Genomic DNA, 16,318 nt, shown 5'->3' with positions numbered 1-16,318 from the left:
AGGGTTTTCGTGGAGGTGCTACTGCTGCTGAAATCCTGGTGGACAGGCAACTCCTAATACCGCCGGCGGTCTTCAGTGGACATCCGGCCCAGAGGTGCTCTCCTCCGACCTGCCTGACCTATCCTCATGGCGGAACAAGCGGGGATGTGGCAGTTTGGCAGAGGCTAAACCACCAAACTCATAATGTGGCGGTCTTCACAGCCGGCCTGTCGGCGGTGAGACCGCCACCGCGGCCCTGGTGGTCTTCAGATTGCCAGGGTCGAAATGACCACCTCATTGTCTTACAAGCCAGCATAGTACTAACAGTACATCATAGATTTTCTATTTATGGTGTACATATAAGATGAACAACTATTTGACATACTCATCAATTTAAGATAAGGAAAGTTCTCATTGTGCCAGTATCAATCAGGCAGAACCATAAAATAAATGAATGTGGTTGTTTAATTTAAATACTGATTCTTCATTTTCAAGGTATTCAATCGAATGATCACATGGTCCAGAATGGGCTTGTTCAAAACTACAAACAATGAATGTCTCCACATCAAAACTTAGTACACCATCCTCCAGGCCTCTTGGGGACTCTCCCCAGGCAGAACACCAGTCATTTGTCATCCATTAGTTAAGTACGCCTAATGCCCTAGGGACCCAATCGCTCTAATTCAATAAAATTGAATGGACAACTACCATGCTTTTAGACCTGACATCCTTCTTGTTGTCACCCCCCAAACATTTTGCCTTTACCCCTCCTGTTTTCTGAATTTTGTTTTTGTTGGCTTGCGACTCTGTACACTTCATATCACTTGAAAACATGTCTCAGGGCTGTCATTGCAGCCTGTTGTGCAGTTTTAAAGTGCCATTTCAACCAGGGAAATTAACCTTTTACCAGGCCTAAACCTTCCTTTTTAACACATATGTCATCCCTAAGGTAGGTCCTAAATAGCCCATAGGGCAGGGTGCATTGTAACTAAAAAGTAGGAAACACATTTGTACATGTACACAACTTGCTCCTAAATTGACTTTTCATCACTGTAAAGCCTACCTCTCCAATAGCATAGCATTGAGTTACCTTATTACATTTATTTATTGCTAATGTTGACTGAGAGCAGGTTGAATTGTCATATTTAGACAGCACAAGCGCTTGAGCTAGCTCAGGCAAGATCCACAGCACCAGTTAACAGCACCTCCTTCCCCTTGTGGAGGTTTCGGCACCAGAATATTGGACATTGGTGGGAGCACAATATATTGGCCATAAATTGTGAACCTGGGCTCCAAAAGGGAGCAAGGTCCCCGACTGCAGCAAGTGCCCAGGAATAACGGGAGAACCTGAGCTTTGTGAGGAAGATACAGAGTCAGGAGTAAGCATGCAACTACAGGTAGGACCTCAACTCAATCCTTTTGGGTCATGGAAGGGTCTTATAGTGGTATGCAGGCTACCTGAGCAATGCACGCTTTGAGGGGGGCCACAGCAAATATTCGCTACCTTCATGGTGGGGGTCAGGGGCATTCCATCAACAGGAGCAGATATGTAAACCACACTGTTGTGGAGAATAGTTGCATCCCTGGTGCAGCAGATCCTGTATTCTTGTGTGAGCCAAACATCACTTCCCTTACTCTAGATATGAAGGCTGGGGTGGCTATTTTAAGATTACTTATCTCTTTCCTCACCACCACTGTGAATCAACTTTTAGTGTGTAATAGGGTTCCTTCTTCAGTTTCCCCCAAGATTCACTTCCCATTCTCTCCAGACCTTCTGCTTCCACACTTTCTTTCCCTCCTTTACAAGTTGTCCCCTTAACAAAGGGATCACATTAATCTTCGCAGGTTCCATCCTCTCCCCATAGATTTTCCACAGATGTATCTAACACCCAGGATGGCCTTCCTAGAGTGGGCCAGCTCTCATAGTCCACAGGAGGCCCTCCATGTTACACGTATGGGCCAGGGACTCCTAGGGCTGTTACCCCAGACAATCAGAGTTTTAACACTCTTAGAGTGCACCATTCATGCAAACCTCATAATTCCCGAAAGGTTGTTAGCTTCCAGGGTCAAGGGGCACTCGTGGAAGTAATCCTACTCACTCTGAACCCATAGGTACTAGTACACATGCTTCACCTGGTTTCATCACAATGGTGAACATTCCGAAGTTGAGGTAATATGACACTGATGAAGAGGAAGATTTTCTCAAAAATAATATGATCCACTGCATTCGACATGTCAGTGGCTGCTGTTCTGTAATACATGATGACATCATAAGTGACAAAATACTTGTGAACCTTAGTACTAGAGTCAACTAGATTGAACTGACTGTTAGTGACATTGATCTTGCATATAACCTGGTAGCACTTGATGTTAGGACCTGTCCTCTGCACCATCCTCACAGTCAATTTAAATATACTAGGACAAACCACTCTTCTGGCATTTATCCACACTCTATAGTGGTTTCTAGGTTCTCATCACTTAGCGAAACTGACTGGCTGACAAAATCATCTAGCTCAAGCCAGCACTGGCCTAAGCATTTGCCCTGTACTTGCAGAAAGAACAGCACACTAGTGTTGACTGGTAATCTTGTTTTTTCTTCTATTTCTCCTCTTAAGAATGTATTTTTAACATTTATTGACCATTGTGGGATTATTACCACACCTTCTCCTAGTGTTTCAGTTACTAACCCTATTTATGGCCCTCCTCACTCTCCAATAATCAGGAATGAGCCATCTGAAATTATTAGTGAAATACTTTCAAATTCGGACCCTTGCAAGCTGCTTTTTGTTTCATGGAATTTTGCTGGCCTAAGGTCCAAACTAATTCCGCCCGAATGGACTGCCTTCATGGAGGAGTATGATATATCTCTCTTCCAAGAAAACTGGGCCCCCAACCCAATCCATGAAATGAGATATTTGAATTTCTTTGTTCCTGCCATTCTAAGTCATTGAGGTAGAGCTTCTGGGGTTTTAGTTACATGGGTCACAGATTCCTTAAATTGCCAAGTGAACCATTCATCTGTTCCATCTTGGGATATCCTTGCCGTTGAAAAAACTAGTGAATCTGGCTTAAGGGTAAATATTTGAAACATTTATATGAGGGGGACCAATGGGATGGGGGCCTTTATGCACTCTGTACATATTAGGAAACCATTGTAATCAGTGTTTTCACATCCAACACCTAATAATAGCGGGCGATTTCAATACTTCATTGAAACAATACACAGTGAAGATCAGGCATGGGTCATTCTCCCATTGTGTATTGCCCTATTCGCAGAAGGGCACAAGCCACCCTACAACTAAATACCTTCACATTTGAGTATGGCCTTAAGGCTGCTAATGGCCGGTCAATATCTGACAAAACAGGGGCCCATAAATTCAATAAATCATTTCATACTAGTATGATTGATTATGTTCGAATTGATCTCAGGCTCTGGTCATCTGTCACTGAAATGTCTGTCCTTGAGGGGATCAAAAGTTGTCATAATCCCCTCTCCTTGGGCTTAACTGTGTTATTTATTTCCATCCCTTCTGCTCCTGTCTCATGTCTTTTAACCAGGGAAGTTGCAGGAATGTCAGATAAGTGCCATCTCAAATGGCACCAGATGGTCAATCGCCTGGACTTTCTAACCACCCTTAATCTTGACGTCACTGATCTTTTGGCAGGACTTGATGAAGGACAGCCTGCTTATTCTGACAAATTAAATAGTGTCCATGAGGCTCTCTTTGACAACATTGAAGGGCACATTGTTGTCCCAGCCAAACCCAAAGCATGTGTCACCTACAAAAACAACCCCTGGTTTAAAAAATAATGTAGGAAATTGCAGGGTTCCCTAGCAAGTGCAATCCAGTTGAGAGATCTTCTTAAAGTTTCTCCAGCCAGGAAAGCTTATAAAGCTTCTATTATTCATGCCAAGAGGGATTTGGATTCTCAGAGGTGGAACACTCTTTACGATGCCTGTGTGGTCTAAGATACCATCCTGTTTTGGCAACTCTTAACATGGAAAGGCGCTGCAGTCCTGTTAGAAATGACCCTTTTTGCAGTTATCCCCTAACTTTTTGCCTCTGACCTCCTGTTTTTGACTTTATGCTGCAAATCATTTTTGCTGGCTTTAGGACTCTGGGCACTTTACCACTGCTGGCCAGTGCTAAAGTGCAAGTGTTCCCTGTGTATATTATATGGGTGATTGGTTTATCCAAGATTTTAATATTTGTTTATTAATACCCACATGTGTAGCCCTGTAAACATGTTTCAGACTTGCTGTTGCAGTGTCTGTGTGTGCAGTTTCAAAATGCTATGTTGACCTGGCAAGTCCACCTACTTGCCAGGCCCAAATCTTCCCTTTTACTACATGTAGGTTATCCCTAAACTAGGCCCAAGGCAGTCCCAGGGGTAGGCTGCAGTGTATTTAAAAGCTAGGACATGTACTGATATGCTTCACATGTCCTGATAGTAAAATACTGCTAATCTTGGTTTTCACTATTGTAACGCCAATCCCTTCCGAAGGGTAACATTGGGATTGCCTTGAAATATCTTTTAAAAGTAATTTTCTATTGGGAGCAGAGGGGATGTGGAGTTTAGGGTCTCTGAATTCATAATTGAAAAATACATCTTTTGGTGAAGATGGTTTTTGAACTGTGGTTTTGAACATGCCACTCTTAGAAAGTGGGCATTTCCTTGCTTATCCATTCTGTGCCTCTGCCTGTCTGCTGAATACACGTCTGGGTCAGGAGGACTGTTGGGATGTTTGTTCATTCACTCTAAGCAACATAACAAAACAAAATAAAATAAAATGATGGACGGAGTGTTGAAACTTTTCAAACACTCACCCCCAGTCACAGATCTGGGTTGAATCCATTGTTATTTTTCTCGCCACGGCACCCCAGTTTAGAACTAGCAATATGCAAATCAGCCTTGACCCTCCAGTCCGAATTGCTAGGACAGATCCTCCCCAGACAGGAAACAAGCATCCTGGGACCGGTTTCAGGGTATCACCCTTCATCAGCCAGGCTAGCTTGAATCCAGTGGCGCAGCGGGCAAGGGACCCATGTCTGGGCATACCCCTACCAATTAGGGCGCACAAAGCAACATCACAAAACAAAATAAAATGACGAACGGAGTGTTGAAACTTTTCAAACACTCACCCCCAGTCACAGATCTGGGTTTAATCCATCGTTATTTTGCTCACCACGTCACCCAAGTTTAGACCCAGCCATATGCAAATCAGTCTTGACCCTGTTCCCCATGGGAACAGTCCAGCCCGGACTGCTAGGCCAGATCCTCCTTGGACAGGAAACAAGCATCCTTGGACCCGTTTCAGTGTATCACCCTTCATCAGCCAGGCTAGCTTGAATCCAGGGGCGCAGCGAGCAAGGGACCCACGTCTGGGTATACCCCTGCCACTTAGGACGCACAAAGCAACATCACAAAACAAAATAAAATGATGGACGGAGTGTCGAAACTTTTCAAACACTCACCCCTAGACACAGATCTGGGTTTATTCCGTAGTTATTTTGCTTGCCACGTCACCCCAGTTTAGACCCAGCCATATGCAAATCAGTCTTGACCCTGTTCCCCATGGGAACAGTCCAGCCCGAACTGCTAGGCCAGATCCTCCCTGGACAGAAAACAAGCATCCTGGGACCGGTTTCAGTGTATCACCCTTCATCAGCCAGGCTAGCTTGAATCCAGTGGTGCAGCGAACAAGGGTCCCACGTCTGGGTCACAGACCAATTAGTTTAATTGTATCCAAAAAGTATTTTCTCGATCTCTGTTGGCAAAGATACAGGACTGACTGACTGATGAAGACATTCTCAGCCCTTATCAAGCGTATTTTAGGAGTAAGGTTTCCACTATTGATCAGGTGTTCCATTTCCTCTTGATTTATTGGGGCACTGTTACTATTGGGCCGGGCTCTTTGTACGTTGCATTTGTGGATCTTAGATCTGTATTTGTTTTGGTGCCTCGCTCTACACTCTGACAGATGTTTCATGATATGAAAATGCCATCAAATTGCCTGTCTCTGGTTGTCTTCATGAGGAAACTTTTGCACAAATCAGGTAGGGGAATCAGGATCAATTAACGGAGAAATTCCCAGTGTTGAGTGGCATTCCACAGGGCTGCTTTTTGGCCTCTACACATTTCTCATTGTTTCTTGTTTATCATCAGTCGAAGCAGAAGTCCCCTTGTTGACTGGATCCAAAACTCCCGGTCTGCTGTTTGCGGGCAGCACCTTGTTGATCTCCAAGACCTCAAGTGGGTTACAGAAGCTTCTCCATTATTTTGGGGAGTTGTGCCATGCTCAGGGTCTGGAGATCAACTCAAAACAAACGAAGCTGATGTTGTTCAATCCTTACAGATCATTAAAAAAATGTGTTGTCACTGGGGGCTTCCCCTCAAGATGGTGGACAGTTTTACCTATCTGGGCATTACGCTTTCCATAAGCATGTCCTGGAAACCCTATCTCGACAAAGTCACCATGAAGCTTCGACAAATAATGGGTGCGCTCTATGAAGAATGTTGTTCTTCTTATATTAGAAAAATCTCTTGCATCTATGAGGCGAAGGCCTTACCTTTACCCTATATGGGGTGGAAATGTGGGTCTTTTCCAATCTAGACCCACTCATTAGTGCAGAGAACAAATTCATTTGGAACCTTGCCTTTCTTCCCCCTAGAAACCCTCTGCACCCGCTTCGCTATGACATGGGCATGAAAAGTCTTGTGGATAAAGTAAAGTTTTCCCTTATTTTTCTGGAGGTGGCTGTGATCCACTCCAGAATTAGGCCACTATGAATTAGAATTACAGGACATTATGGAGGTAGATCAATTTCACAAAGTCACATTGCTCTTCAATATGAAAAATCACTCAATCTCATCGGCCTATCAAATCTCTGAGACTATCCTGCTCCTTCATCTTTCCTGTCTAATAACGCATTGAAGTCATTCTACTGGGAAACTGTAGTAATGAATGATTACAAGAAGGTGGTTTCTTCCAGGCTGTACTCGGATTTTCTTGATTTTAAGCCTGTGAGCTCAAATTAGCCCTTTTGGGCCATAATTACTAAAACTTTAACCTGGAAATTATACTTCTAGTTCAGAGTGAGATCGTTTTCTGCAGACTGCTCTACTGGGTCCACCGATGTTTGTCCAGCCTGCACTCTCACAGTGGAGATTGTTACCCACGTCTTATTTGCCTGCCCGGCCTATGCTCACCGACGCAGCCTATAGCTAACATCTACTTGTAGACGCTTGGATGTATGTAAGCATTCTGTTGCACTACAACTCTTGAGGTCAGATCCTAGTCCTTCTCTTGCTGTCCAAGTGGCCACATTCATGGGTGCATTGTAAAATAATCTGCTAATCTTATTTGTTGTTTTGCTGGTATTGTCATACATAGGATTTTACTATTTATGTATGTGTATTCTTTCATTTTATGTCAATTGGATAGTTTTAACCATTTATTCTGTTTTTATATTTCTGTATTTGTGTTTTTTTTGGCCCTAGTGGCCGAAAGAAAACTTTTTGATGATGATGGTGACTCAAAATAATTGTCCTTTAAAATCTTCTTTAATGGTATCATTGGATTCTAATCCAAACTCTGAAAATGCCCCTTTTACAAAGTTGTGTTTTTTTCTGCCTTAACAATCTTTGTGCCTCTGCTAGTGTCCTAGGTCACATTACTGTATATACAACTTAGCTGTTAGGCTTTGTGTATCCTTCCCAGACAGTGAGACAAAGAAGGCCTAGGTGGTGGCAGGATGGGACATTTCGCTAGGATGGCTAGGGTGGAGCTGTTCCTTGCTCACTTTGCATTTCAAATTGCTTTCCTCCAGCACACACAAAGGAACTTGGCACTAGCCCTCTGTCATCTCAGGCTTATTGGAGCCTTGGAAGGGGAAGGGTTAAGACTTTACAGAACCAGATGTAGGGGTAGCCTAGAAGATTAACCCAGTTCAAAGGCTGGCAGCGGGTATAAATACTGTACAACTTTTCAGTACATCCCTGGACCTGTGGAAGACTTCAGATGTACTGACTTGGACACACCAGAGGACTGTTCTGCTGCTTGAGGCCTGCCTTTTACCTCAATCGGCTGCTCTACTGCTACCAGAAGGCTGCCCTGCTGCTTGAGGCCTGCCTTGCTGCTTGAACCCAGGACTAACAAAGTTACTCTAAGGGCTAGTTGGCTGGCCTCCTATGTGAGCTATAGGGACATAACAAGCTTTAGAGACCTTGAACCCTGTGTCTGGCCTGGCCTCTGATGAAGTGAGTCCTAGCCTGCAAACTATACCTCCCAAGTCCCGGGCCCTTTGTTGTGGTGTTAAAGGTGCTGCTCCCACGAAACCCTAAGATCAAGACTTAGAAATGTTTTCACCAAAAATGGCCTGAGAACCCACAGAAGACAGGGACCTACCTGCTTGCCACTTTGCCCAAGGTAGATCGCTGGTTGGTATGACTCTGCTGTAGCACCTGCTACGTTTTTCTCTGCAGCAGCAAACTCTGTTCACCAGAACCTCTGGACAAAGGTATCCAGCCTCGTGGAGCCCTTCTCCACTACAGCCTGCACCTTCACCTCGCTAGAGATCTCCAACTTCCAAAAAAGTGAAAAAGTCAGACGGTAGAAATCTTCACTATGACTCCATCCAGTGGACATGCCCTCCTCCTTGAACACCACTAGCTGCCTTGCCCAGCTAAAAGTTACCTTCTCAGGAACTATTTATTAACATTTCTTCCAAGTCTGAAGGTAAGGCGAGACTGGGCCCAATCCACCTTGTGTGTCTGACCCACGCGCCATTGTTGTCAGCCTTATCTTTTGACTTTGCCCTGGTCTGTCGTGACCTGATACCTGCAGTTGCCATTTTGATCTTTAAAGTGCTATTTTTCAATACAAATGATAAAGATTAATAACTCTGATTGTAATAATTGGATTTTAATTGGTTGTGGTGTCAATGTATGCATTAAAATATCCTCTATTTTTCTAAATTGTTTTGGGATTATTCATGTATTGTGTTTTCACCTTATTACTGTTTGTGTGCTGGATACATATCTTACACATTGCCTTTAAGATAAATCTGACTGCTTTTGAGCCAATCTACCAGAGGGATAGGCTAGACTTGGTCGACAACACAATTAACATGTCAGGACACATGTGAAAAGTTGTCCTTTGCCATCTAACTTATACAAATTGTCTGCTATACTACAACTGCTGCTCCTTCTAAATAAACACATCTCAATAATGTTTACTTTTTATTCAATTAGCTCAGTATGCAATTTGAGGATAGTTATTTCAGAAAAGATAAAATAGAAATAATAATAATGGGAAGCGAAGGTGGTTAAGGAGTAAACATTTTTTTTTTAAAGTATTAAGGGTAAGGGAAAAGAGTACTAAAAACTGTTAAAAAGTAGATAATAGGGGGTTACCTAGTTAATTACATGTAATAAATTCAGTTATTAAATGCATACAGTCAACAGGTGAAGGACAGTTGAAATTAAAGGAAGAAGAATAAGGCCCTCATTACAACCCTGGCAGTCGGTGGAGAAATGGCGGTAAAACTGTCAAAAGGCCAGAGGAAAAAAAATTTGCATTACAAGCATGGCGGTGACTGCCATGCTAAACCGCCACTTCTCCACACCGACCGCCAGGGTGGAAACGACTGCTGGGCTGGAGACTTCGGTCTCCAGACCAGCGGCTGTCACTACACCGCTGGCGGTATCACGACCCCGCATACTGCCATGGATTTTGTGGGGTTCTTTACTGCCACGAAATCCATGGCAGTAGGCACTATCAGTGCCAGGGAATTCCTTCCCTGGCACTGATAGGGGTCTCGTCACCCACCTCCCTCACCCCTGAGTCCCCCCCACACCCCCAATCCCCCTGCCACCCTCCAAAGGTGGCAGGACCCCCCACCCCGCCCCCCAACATCGACACACAACCCCCTACACGCACACATACACTACAACTACACATACCCACATACATGCAAACAGACAATCCAACAGACACACACACAAACATACATGCACACATACTCACAAACATACACACGCACATACTCACAGACATACAAACAGACAGACATGCACACATTTTCAAAACACACAACATCCTGCATGCATACATGTACTCACACACCCCTCTACACACTCACATGCACAGCCCCATGCACACACACAACACACAACAAACCCCCACCTCCCTCCCCTAACGGACGATCACCTTACCTGGTCTGGTGATCCTCCGGGAGGGAACAGGATCCATGGGGGCTGCTCCGCCGCCAGATCCCCGTCACCAGAACACTGCCACACCGAATCATGGGACGTGATTCGGTGGGTGGTGTTCTGATGACGTGGCGGTGGAGGTGGAGCATCCTCCACTTCCCCGCCGACCGCCAGTATGGCTGCTGGCGGCTCGCCGTCTAAAAAGGACAGAGGGCTGCCAGCAGTCATAATACGCTGTGCGGAAAACCAACTGCACTGGTGGTCTTCAGCACATCAGTACCTCGGCGGCCTTGCAAAAAGACCGCCGAGGTTAAAATGAGGGCCTAAGTGTGTTGATGATGCAGCACTCTCATCTACAGACAATAATTAAATTAGCATTGCAATGAAATGATGATGATTATGTAAGGACAACTAAAACAAATAGGTACCGGAAATAATTACCTCCAACTTATTCTCACGTGGTTAGTCCCAAAATAATTATATGTCTGATATAAATACATGGAACCATGCATGTACCAATGGAAATCAGCTGACAGCGAGAATCTGACTTCGAGAATCTGTCCCCATATCAACATGTCAAAGGCAGTTAAAATAAGCTATTTTCTAAAGGCAGTCTGACTGTTTCATGTCACTACACAAATCACATGATGTCAAGCATTTCAGTATGACTTTGTTCACATCCTGTCAGGAGCAAGGCTGGAGGCTTTTGTTACCTCTTGCATTCTGTCAAGCACTGAGGAGCTAAACTACGAATATGATCATATTGGGTCTTCTATGGCAAGGAAAAGCAGTCTGTCTCTGCAGAGTGTCTGTGCTGTCTGGTAGAAACTTTGCATGTGGGGACACTACACTACGTGTCAGAACCATGACAAAGAACTGCATTTCCAACAGGTCAAAAACTCTCCGTCTGGCGGCAAGGTGGCCTCTTTAGATATCTGGATATAATTTCAATTGTGGCCCACAATGTCTTTGCTAGACAATTGTTATTCAGAGTTGTGGGGACCACAACCTTTATACCCCAATTTAAGACTTCTTATGCTAATGACCAGTTGCTTCCTTTAGTTTGTATTGAAGAATATTACCTAGAAATGCTTCTGAAAGTCGTTTTGTATGGTAGAAGATAGTTTTGAATTATATCAACATTTAATATCAACTTTACTAAGAGTCTAGCACCCAGATTGACTAGAGTTTTATGCTATTGTGGCCCTGCAAAGTGACACTTTGGTATTTACTTTCCAGTGCAAAAAGGTATTTTGAGCGGGAACGGTGCACTTTTTCAGTTTAAATAGATCCTTACTTTACGTCAATGAGGTATTACATGGGTGTTACATGGGCAGATAAGTGTACACACCCATAGTTATTTACTAAGACAGACAGACTGGGCTTTGAAGTTGGTGCTAATGAGAAAAAATATTTCCATTACTCAAAAATCCAACGCATCGCATGTGTGCTGAAGTGCATAGCACATATTTAGTATGTGCTACCCTTCCATGTTGCCTATCTACACCATAGACACAATAATTTGTACTGGATGTGTATACTTACAGCACAGATTCTACGTTAGAAATCCCAAACTGACTTTCTTGAGGCTATAATGGATGCTCATGTGTCCTCTGTATGGGTCCACTATTGGCCATTTCCCCCCCCCTCCTTTGCTTTATTTCATGAGTGCGGGTGGCAGATTATTCCACCTAAGTGCCATATCCATTTGTAGCCCAAAAAAAAAAATGAAAATCCTAGAAAATCAGATGACACAGATCAGGGAGAGTGTTACGAGAGCCCTTTCAGCAGAAACACTAGCAGGGACCCCATACACCCGCGTGCTGCCACTACATTTATCAAATCGTCAGACTAAGATTTCTTAGAGTGTTACACTTAAAAGGTGTTTGTATACGCCCATAACCTGTACCGCACGAGAGTAAATTTAAAAGAAGTCAAGATCATCACACCTTACTGTTAACATCTTTCCTATAAAGAATGACATTTACACGCTCGTACTTTTTAATGAAGCAGGAGTCATGGCTCTTATTACTTGGGACTACTATTTAAAAAGTTTCTGATGGAGCGGAACGGAAAGCAGCTGGAACACACAATTAAACTGAGCATTATTTGAAGCACTCTGAATCTCATGTTTACCAGAATTGGTCACGAAAGAAATCGCCCTAAATGTTCAAAGACAATGTGCTTTGATCTTATAGCTTCATTGTTTGCTGTGATACTAGCAAGTAATTGAAAAACATGAATGGGGCAAAGTACTATGAAAAAGTCACTTCTATGGCAAACATTTTTTAAGTCTTAGTCATATTTAACCAAATAAAATGTATTTCGTTTAGAAACGTAGTGAACAACCTAGGAAATATGTCTTCAAACGTCTGTGAATCAATGATTGATATAAAAAAGAAGAGTTCTGCTGTCTTTGAATGTCTTACCTCTCCATCTGTGGACTGTAAATGAAGTTCTTTTCTACAGCTGGCCTTGAAGTCCCCTGCCACCGCACTAATTTGCACTCCCTTTGGCGCTTCCATCGTCAAAGAACGTGTTGGAGACTCAAGTCTGAAACAGAAAATCACTCTTAGGTCAAAGTGTACCTTACTCTTATCCTTTTGTAAACATCTTATGTCAAAACGTTGTCACGGACCCCTTTATTGTAGAAAAATATTTTTTCTGATACATCCTTAATTTACAGAAAACAGTAAACCAAAAATGTGTCTTTTTACACTTCTGCATAAAGATAATTCAATAGTCTTTTCTCTTGAAGCCACAGACATTTAGGCCCTAATTTAAGAAAAGTGAAGCTGCATCCAATACAGCACCACTTTTCTTGTGCCCCTTAGCGCCCCCTTAGCGCCCCATTAGCGCCCCCTTAGCGCCACCATGTGAGCACCACATTTTATATACGGCACACCACGGTGCAGGGTAGGGGGTAATAGCGTCAACGTTTTTGTTGCTATAAATGTACTGCGCGGGATTAGTGCAAAAATGTTGGCGCTAATTCTGCAGAGAACATAGGGTCCCATTGAAAACAATGGTATGCCCCCTTTTATTGCCTGCTCTGTGCAGACGTTAAAAATAGCCAATACAAATGGTGCAGTCGAATCTTTTATGTTAGATTTTTGCGGTCCTCCCAATGGGGGATGGCCCACTTGCATGGTGCAAAGGGCTACAAAGTGGCGCAATGCATGCATTGCGCCACTTTGTAAATATGGCATGGCAAATTCGCCCTCGTTGGGCCACATTAGCATCATAAAAATCATGCTAATGTTGTTCAAGGAGGAGATAGACCCTCTTCAATCTGGGCTTTATTGTTTGCGGATAGTCAATAATTTTTGCTCAACGCAGGACATACTTCTCAACAGGGTCCTGTGTGTAAGGAGCAGTGGCAGAGCAAGTGCTATCCGTGCTGCCTTTCGAATTCACAACCATACATAAATTGTAAGGAAGAAGGGCATGATTCATATAAGCAGAAGGGGAAAGACGTGTTGAACTGGTGTCAGCACCTCTGCCCTGTTCTTTCACCCGTGTGGGTCATGCAGGACATTTCCTTATACTCTCAAATGACTAAGGAATTGAATAGTGACAGGTTACCTTTATGCCGGTAGTTTAGAGATGGAAATGTAATCTTGGAGTGTTATACCCTCAAACATTTTGCCTCTCAATTAGAACCAACGCTGAGCAACGCAAAGCATTTAATCAAGGATACAAGCATATTTCTAAGCAGAACTAGTCTGGACCCTGTATCTGTATCTGCACCTATCACTCCATCGTAGTTGGCCTGAAATTGTGACTTTGTCCCAGTCAGGACTGATCTGATAACCATGGCTGGTGCTTTGTGTTTATAGCTACTATTTTTACGTTTAAGACAATGGCCCTCATTATGACATTGGCGGCAAATGCCGCCTATCTTCACGGCGACACACCATCGCCATGGCTACCAGCTGTCCACCCGCATTATGACCCTCGACAGAATTCCACCAGAAGGCTGGCGGAATACCATTGACGGTCATGGCGGCCCCTAGCGCTGATAGTGCCTACCGCCATGGTTTTCTTGGCGGTACGCTTGCCACGAAAACCATGGCGGTAGGCGGGGTCATAACCTGTGGGTGGGATTGTGACGGCCGCCGGGCTAGAGACTGAAGTCTCCAGCCCAGCGGCCATTACCACCCTGGCGGCCGGAGTGGTACATTGGCGGTTTGGCTTGAGCCAAACCCCCAATGTCATAATTTGGGAAAAGGTCCCGCCAGCTTGCTCTCAGTACCTTTCCCCAAATTACCTCTGACAGACAGGGTTGTAATGAGGGCCAATATCTCCTGTTTTACTGATTGTATTTTAGTCATTTTAGCATCATTTTATTTATTATCATTTACTCTATTTTTCTAAATTGGTTTTGGATTCTTCTAGTGTTGTGTTGTCACTTTATTACTGTTGTGTGATGAATACATACTTTACACAGCAATTTACACAGCTTCTCTAAGTTAGCCTGACTGCTTTGTGACAAGCTACCAGCACAGGTTAATTTAGTTTCTTTTTGGGGTTCACCCTGACAAGAATTGTGGTTGCTAGATGAGTAGGGCTTTCACCCCTCTCAACCAATAAAGATATTTACTACACTTTACATATACACTAAGAGCTTGCATGATTGTAGGAAATGAGGCTTACAAGATAGGCAAATTACATCCTTATCTTTTGTCTGTATTATGTGTTCCTTTACAGGTGCCCTGCCCCAGGACAGGATAGCCATGCGAGAAGAGTAGTTATGCCTGCAATACATTACCGCATACTAGTGTAGATAATCAAATTAAAAATGTGAATCTGACCTAGAGCAATTTAATGTAAAAATATATGTTAAAACCTGTAGTAGGCATATTATTCTATCAAGGAGGCAATTATCAATGCTTCTGGTACACTCTTTAAATAAAGTCTACCTTCACATATAATAATGATACTCATATCCTACATTTGTGACCAATAGCGCATTTGGCATAAAGGTCCACAAAATTATTTCTCTCAGAGGTCTCAAACTATTTTGACTCAAAGACAACTAAGTGTAAACCTCCTTTAACCACAGATATAAAATTTACCCTTAGATTTACATATGTTGTACAACACTCATCATGAGGGACAGCCTTCTCTCCTTCAAACTCACCCCTAAATCAGTACACAGGAAGGTTGGCCTCGTTGTTAGGTCCCCATTCTGACTTCTAAACCTGTGTCCAGTTTCAAATTCTTATTTATGCATAAGTACCATACTCACAAACTACATGTATCACCTACACACATTCCTCCAGGTATAGGCTACAAACATTTGTGTGTAGAAAAGAGTTAGAATGAGGGAAAATGTGGGCCATTGCACTGTGCTAAATGGGATTCCAAAGAGTGCACCTCACTTTTCATGAAAAACTTGGAATCATCAAAAATGCAGGGTGTGGAATCATTTTTGTTTTAACTGAGATGATTCTACAACTTGGTAATTCTGACAAAGAATGAGTTCTGTATATATAACATCCTTTTAGTAGTGTGTGCTCAACAAAGACAATGACATTTGCTCATTGTTTTGCCCTCAACCACTAGGAATGATCCACCCTTTAATGAAACTATTGTTTTTGATGAGAAGGCATGTGTCTTCTGCATAAGTCAGTGCATTCTATATTGGGAATGCAGAATGTGCTGCATTTATAATTTGCATTTTAATTAGTACTCAATGGCTAGGCTTTAGCTTTTCCTTTATGTCATATTTATTTCAAATTTAGAAAATGAGTATCATTTTTTGTATGTAGCTTGGCTTACCAATGATTTAGAATTTGGAGTAAAAATGTTATTAAATATTTTTCAACATCTTCATTAAAAACTAATACACTCAAATACTAATGTGCTAAAAAGACTAAAGACATATTAAATGCTACTTAGGGCCCAGTTTAGAGTCTGGGAGACTGGATACTGTTGGACTTGGCACTCTCTTCATGTTCACCCTCTAACCTTTTGTCTTCACGCCCCCTATGTTTGCTGAATTTGTTTCTGTTGGACCTAGGACTCTCTGACTTTTACCACTGATAACTGGTGCTAAAGTGCCAATGCTCACTCCCTACAACATGATAAAATTGGTTCACACCTGATTGGCATCTTTAAT

At 43.0% G+C, this 16,318-nt stretch overlaps 1 protein-coding gene across 5 annotated transcripts in view; it reads right to left on the bottom strand.

The window, feature by feature from the left end:
• Window positions 1-16,318, bottom strand: part of SGCZ (sarcoglycan zeta) — a 4,310,842-nt gene that overhangs the window by 175,754 nt on the left and 4,118,770 nt on the right. For all 5 annotated transcript variants that reach the window (XM_069200738.1, XM_069200719.1, XM_069200747.1 and 2 more), the window contains one exon: window positions 12,624-12,747. In XM_069200738.1, coding sequence (XP_069056839.1) covers window positions 12,624-12,747 — 124 coding nt within the window. The remainder of the gene's footprint in view (window positions 1-12,623; window positions 12,748-16,318) is intronic.

This window comes from Pleurodeles waltl, chromosome 1_2 (assembly GCF_031143425.1).
Source record: "Pleurodeles waltl isolate 20211129_DDA chromosome 1_2, aPleWal1.hap1.20221129, whole genome shotgun sequence".
Classification (NCBI taxonomy): domain Eukaryota; kingdom Metazoa; phylum Chordata; class Amphibia; order Caudata; family Salamandridae; genus Pleurodeles; species Pleurodeles waltl.
This window is presented reverse-complemented; position numbering and strand designations above follow the sequence as displayed.